Source organism: Chinchilla lanigera, unplaced genomic scaffold, assembly GCF_000276665.1.
Source record: "Chinchilla lanigera isolate Chin_1 unplaced genomic scaffold, ChiLan1.0 scaffold00137, whole genome shotgun sequence".
Classification (NCBI taxonomy): Eukaryota; Metazoa; Chordata; class Mammalia; order Rodentia; family Chinchillidae; genus Chinchilla; species Chinchilla lanigera.
The window spans coordinates 2,827,199-2,833,198 of record NW_004955538.1 but is presented as its reverse complement, the minus strand read 5'-3'; the positions used below and the strand labels follow the sequence as shown (position 1 = coordinate 2,833,198).

The 6,000-nt window shown below is 66.5% G+C and overlaps 1 protein-coding gene across 1 annotated transcript in view; it reads right to left on the bottom strand.

The window, feature by feature from the left end:
* Positions 1 to 310: 310 nt before the first annotated feature.
* Positions 311 to 6,000, bottom strand: part of Kif26a (kinesin family member 26A) — a gene marked incomplete at its 5' end in the record, with an annotated part of 31,183 nt that continues 25,493 nt past the window's right edge. The window contains 5 exon segments of the mRNA XM_013507896.1: positions 311 to 1,503; positions 1,730 to 1,880; positions 2,117 to 2,137; positions 2,221 to 2,432; positions 2,862 to 5,748. Of these exon segments, the coding sequence (XP_013363350.1) occupies positions 1,322 to 1,503; positions 1,730 to 1,880; positions 2,117 to 2,137; positions 2,221 to 2,432; positions 2,862 to 5,748 (3,453 nt within the window).

The window sequence follows — 6,000 nt, the reverse complement described above, 5'->3', positions numbered from 1 at the left end:
GCACGGTGCCTCCCAGCAGGCGAGCAGGGGACGAAGGGAAGACCACAGCCCTCCACAGGGGTCACTGTCACCCGACTCCAGCTCCCCAGATGTCACACCCTGCAGTAAGGTTCCTGGCCCGGGACCCCAAAATCCTAGCAGCACACAGAAGAGAGGGCATGGGGGTTGGGGAGAAAACTAGGTTTGAGCCCCAGCTGTCACTTTGGTGGCCCCTGTCCTGTGCAGTGGCCCCTGCTGCCCGCCCCTTGCCCCAGGGGCCCTCAGTGGGAGGACAGCACATCCTGGACCCCGTGAACCTGGGAGCCGTGAGAACAATCAATGCTTCTTTATTCACAAAAACGGTAGCAAGATGTTATCTACACATTTGTACAGAGGTCCAGACACCCTATAAAATGCGACAGAAAACAGGCCTGTGGTGTGGGGGCATCACACAGGCCGCAGGGCCCCTTGTCTGCATTTGGGGACATGCACTTTCCAAGGACCCCTACCCTGTGCGGGCACCCCCAGCAAGAGTCCGGCCCAGAATATCTTTGTAGAAAACCATAAAAACATAGATCATTTGTCTTCAAATTCCCACTGCAAACTCCATGTTAATAGGCAAAATGATACAAAAATAGGAACCCAACAGAACGTTTAGAAAACCCTAACCCCTGTCTCTGGCAGGGGCGGTTGGTTTCGTGGTGGATTTTTTTGCTTGTGGTTTTGGTAAGAATTCCTGCCGTGGAAGAAGGCATCGTGTGTGCGTGGCCTGGCCCTCACCCGGACCCTCGGCCTCCTCGGGACAGAGCAGGTGGTCAGGGAAGGACAGCGTCCCGCTCCAAGGACCCCGCCACTGCAGGCGGGAAGGTTTGAAGGCTGCTGACGCCTGCTCTGCCAAGAGGAAGCCACTGCAAAGGAAAAGAAACCCGATCCTGACCAGGGGCCGTGACCCCAGGGCCGTCCTGCTACAGACTGCCCGCTGTACAAGGCGAGGTCAGACATGAGCAGCTGAGCACAGCTGCCTGAGCACGGGCCCAGCCCACGTCTGCTGGTGTCGTGTGTCCATAGCACCAAATGCAAAAGGAGAAGAGTCCAACTCCAGGTTAAAGGCACTTGTGTGGCTATCTGCGTGGCCACCGCCCTCCACTCTCCCCGCCCTACTCGCTCATCCTTGGCCGCCAGCCCCCTCCCACGCCGCATCCCCTCTCGGAGACTCCTGGGCCTGCGCAGACCCTGTCGCATCCTCACCCTCACCCTCACCCCCCGCACATCCTTGATCCCTCTCACGTCCTCGTGTCCCGCATGCCCTGCACATCCCATCCCCTCCCCTCTGGCACACAGCTCAGACGTCCACCTCCTGGGCCCCTGGCACCGTGGCAGTGGTGGTGACGCTGATGTCAAAGCAGGTGACCATCATGACGTGAGCCTTGCACAAGTTCACGCACTGCTCCAGTGCGGCTGTGGCACGCTCCAGAGCCACCAGGTACTCAGCCGACTCGGGCTCCAGCTCTGGGTCCACCTCGACTAGAGAGGGCCAGGACAGGGTCACGATGGGGACCAGGCGGCAGCCAGGTCCCCCGAAATCCCAGGAAAGGTGCCCGCCTGGGGGGACCTCACCACCCACCACCTCTAGAAGGACAGCAGCTGGAAGGCAGAAATGGGAGCAGCCGGCAGGCGGGGACACAACAGACCAGGGAACAGGGCAGGGAGCAGGGTCTGGGCTTGGGGGCGGAACGCCCGGGACACTCACACTGCTCCAGCCAGCGGCCCGGCTCCACCATCAGCCGACCCTGCGTCTCAGCCAGCTCCTCGCAGAGGTGATCACGCTTGGCCTGGACCTCCTGCAGCCGCTGCTGCCTGCGCTCGGCCAGCCGCAGCTTGGAGCTGACACACACCAGGCCCTGTGACGAGGACAGGTAGGCTCAGATGTGGAGCCGGAGGCTCTCTCTTGGGGACACCCAGCACCCCAAGTCTCCTCTTCCTGCTGGCCTGTGCAGGGACACTGGAGGCCTCCACATGGGCAGGCAGACTGGGGAACCCTCCCCGCCACGGGCAGCCTCCAGACTCCTCCTGCCACGTCTGCCTGAGGGGACACCGCGGCCACTGCAGGTACCAGCTGCACAGGGCCAGTCCCTACCTTCTCCAGTTCCTGGGAGGGCTGTGGACAAGAGGAGAAGGGTGGTCAAGAGTGCCTCTGTGGGTTCACTCTGCCACCCCAGGCTCCCAGCCTCCACCCCTCACCCCAATGTGGGCTGGGTCCTCCCGCAGAGGCAGCCGGTGCCGCTGTAGCCGCGCCACGTCATCGATCTCATACACCTTGATCTCGAAGGGTTCCTTCAGAGAGCCAGCCAGAGGTGGGGGCAAGTCCACCCACTGCCCTGGCAGGGCGGGCTTGCGGCCCAGGGCAGTGGCATCGGGCAGTGGGGCTGGGATCAGCCGCCGCCGCTGCAGACCTGGAAGAGAGGACCAGGCGCAGGTAGGCAGAGGCCACGCACCCTGGGTCCCAAGTCCCAGACCTGACCATGTTCAGTCGGACGGCCACCCCGGCTGCTCCCACTGACACAGCTCTGTAGCACCGAGTGCCACGCAGCTCATTCATAGCCTCCTGGCGCCCAGTGCCCAGGGAAGAAAGAGGCCAGACTGCTGCCCCCCTACCCCAGAGCAGTCCTGGCAGACTCCCAGGCAGCTGGGACACTCAAGGGATGAGGGGACCCAGCTCACACCGAGCCCTCACCCGCTCCCAGGACTTCCCCTGGGACCCTGCCCGAGGCTGCCCGACCAAGGTGAGGACCAGGCACTAGAGTAGCGAGGGGATCAAAGGGCAGTGCTGGGTATGAGAATAAGCTAGAGGGCTGTGCCTGCTGCAGGGTGGCACCACCCACCTGTGGCCCTTTTCTTGGGGGACTTGAGGCTGCGGGAGCGGGCGCCCAGCGAGGCAGCCCCACTCTCACTCGTGGAGTCGGGGGCCGAGGACGCGCTGCCTGTGGCCTCGCTGTCCCGCATCATGCTCTCGTAGCCGCTGCTGCCGCCGCTGTGGTAGAAGAGCGCCGTGCGGCCCATGGCGGGCGGGAGCTCGCCGCTCAGCACGCTGCTGTTGTCACTGCCGTGCCCGCTGCTGTAGCGCTGGGGCCGCCTGGGTGCGGTCACCTTGCTGTAGGGGGACGGCAGGGCGGGGCCCACAGGCGGCCGCTCCTCCGCCACGTTCACGCCACTGTCGTTGCCACTGTCCGAGTCTGCAGAGCCCCACAAGGGGCTACCTCGGCCAGGGGCCCCGCTGGCCGCCAGCTCATGGACACGGTTGTGGGCAGCCCGGAGTGCCTGCTTGGTGCCCATGATGGTGCCCCGGCCAGCCTTGGACCCGATGCCAGGCGCAGCCCGTGGGGCTGCTCGGGGACCTGTCCCAGGGCCGCCAGGGGGCCTGCCAGCGACCGGGGCCAGCGGCTTCACAGACCCACCCAGAGCCCGAGAGCCTCCGGCCACAAGGCTGCGGCCTTTGGTCCCACTAGCTGGGGGCTTGGGGGCTCCCGTAGTCTTAGCTGGGCTGCCTCGGCAAGCTGGGGATGGCCCGGGTGTGGGACTGGCAGACGGCACGCCCAACCTGGGCACAGCCCGAGGCAGCCGTCCGGGGCCTTCCCGGGCCTTGCTGCTGCTGTGTGCCAGGCCCTCATACCGCTCCAGGGACATGTGGCCAGCAGGGCGGTGGGCCACTTCCATCTTGCCTGCCCGAGCCTTGAGGCTGGACGTGGCCTTAGGAATGGCATGGTCAGCCCGGCCACTGGACCGGGCCTCCTGCTCCCCACAAAAGGTGGCAGCAGCCCCCACCCGGGTGAGGCCTGGGGCCTGGACGGGGGCCTGGGACGGGCTGCTTTGCTCCAGGCTGGACTTGCGCACAGGAGGGGCTGGGGGAGCCACCCCCCCAGGCCTCGGGAAGAAGCCCCCCTTGGGAGCCAGGCTTTTCTTGCTGCCAGGGGAGCCCTTCAGGCCGGTGGAGCAGACAGCCGCCTCGGCCACAGTATCCCTACAGGACATGGCAGGTGTGGTCACCCCCAGGGTGGTGGCGCCCCGCCGCAGTGGTGGGATCCAAGCCACAGCCTCCGGCCTCCGGGCTGCCCTGGCCACCACCGCACAGCTGTCCACCACCCTCTGGGCACAAGCCGGTCCTGCCTGTGCCTCGGGGAGCCCGGGGGACCCCAGGGTCGGGCTGGGGGCATCACAGTTATCTGCACGGAGCAGCCAGGGGTCCTCAAACAGGCTTCTAGGGCTGGGCGGGCTCCGGCCAGGGCGAGCACAGGCCGCGCGGCCAGCAGCAGAGGGGGTCCTGGGCTTTCGGGGAAGGCTGGAGTGGATGGTCTGGGCTACGGCAGCACCCTGTGAGGACCCAGCCCAGGGCTCCCAGCCAGCTCGGGCCAGTCCCGCTGCAGCTGCTTCCCCAGCACGAGGACTCGGGGCTGGACCAGAACCATTGGGCCCACCCTGTGCAGCAGACCTGACACCCCCATCCAGGGGGCTGCCCCAGACACAGGGCTCTGGAGGCCCAGGCCCCACCGGCGCATCAGAGCTGAAGGGAGGCTGTGGCGTGGGGCTGCGGCTGATGGCTGTACAGGCGCCAACCTCGTTGAGCCAGGAGCCCACAGAGGAGTTGTAGCTGCCTCCTGGACACGGTGCCCCCGCCAGTGGCCCCCCAGGGCCATCAGGGCCCAGGGAGGTGTAGGCGTCAAACTCGTCATTGATACTGCTGATGATGCTGACCGGCCTCGAGCCCGAGGCCAGGGCCTGCAGAGAGCAGTCGCTGCCAAAGCTGGCCAGGCTGGAGGGCCGTGTGGCACCTGCCAGCCCCCCCAGGGGCAGCTCCTCCACCACCGTGAACACCAGCTCGTCCTCACCGTTCAGCTCCACCGGTTGCTGCAGGGTCACTGTGGTGGTAAGCAGGCCCCGCTCCAGGCGACGGCCGCGTGCAGATGGGCAGGGGCAGACTGAGTCTGGGGCCCGTGGGAGCCGCCCCTGCCCGCTTGTGCCCACAGGGGGCGTCCGCATCACTCCATTGGTGCCCCCAACCCCGAGTTCCACAGGGGATCCCAGGGCTTCCGGCCCCGCGGGTGCTGGGAAAGCTGGGCTGGGCAGCAGCCTCTGGTCTCCACCTCCCACAGCCTTGTCCAGGGCCAGTGGCTCATGCTGGGAGCAGTCATCCTCTTGCTGGTCACCCTGGGCACCAGCTCTGGAAGGTTCAGGGACGCCTTGGTGGGTGTCTGGGCCAGGGCTGCCTCGAGGGGTGCTGGTTGCCATTGGGGGACCCACGGCCTTCCTGGGGAGTGCGGCCTCAGGCGGTGAAAGCTTCCTGCCTCCTTGGGCTGGGCTGGCCTGGGCTCTGTCGCTGCCGCCCAGGGACCCAGGGGCACCCTCACTACCATCGATGCACTCCAGCCGCTCCTGCAGCTCTGCGAATGTGCTGCAGCGGAAGTGGTCGGCGTCTCGGGGGCCCTCGGAGGGCCGCCGGCGGCTCAGGGAGGGGATGATGGGCACGAAGTCTGGAGGGCCCTCGTTGTCGGTGAGCTCGCGGTCTGACAGCGCGGTCCCCCCGGGCCCCACGTAGATGACTGTGTCGCAGGACTGCTCGCTGCTGGACGAGTAGTCAGGGTCGCCGGGCAGGCCAGGCACCAGGCGGTCAGGGTCCAGGGCCGCTGCACGTGAGTGGAAGGGCCGCAGGTGGGGGACGCGACGGGCCCGGCCCTCTTCACAGGAGCTCTCCCCGCCCGAGGAGCTGGACGCCTGCTGGGGGTGGCAGCATGGGACCCTGTGAGTGCACCCCACCTCCAGCCAGCTCAGCCCCACTCCCACCTCCTCCCTGCAGCACCAGGCCACAGTCCCTGTAGCGTCACCATGGCAGAGGCCACACGGCTTGGCCGACCCAGTGCTGGGAACTGCACAGAACTCTGCCCACCACCACGTGGTCGCAAAGCAGACCCAGGACTTGGACCTGAGGCAGTCCGGCCTGAGAAGGCCCCGAACTCCACCCTCAGGCCT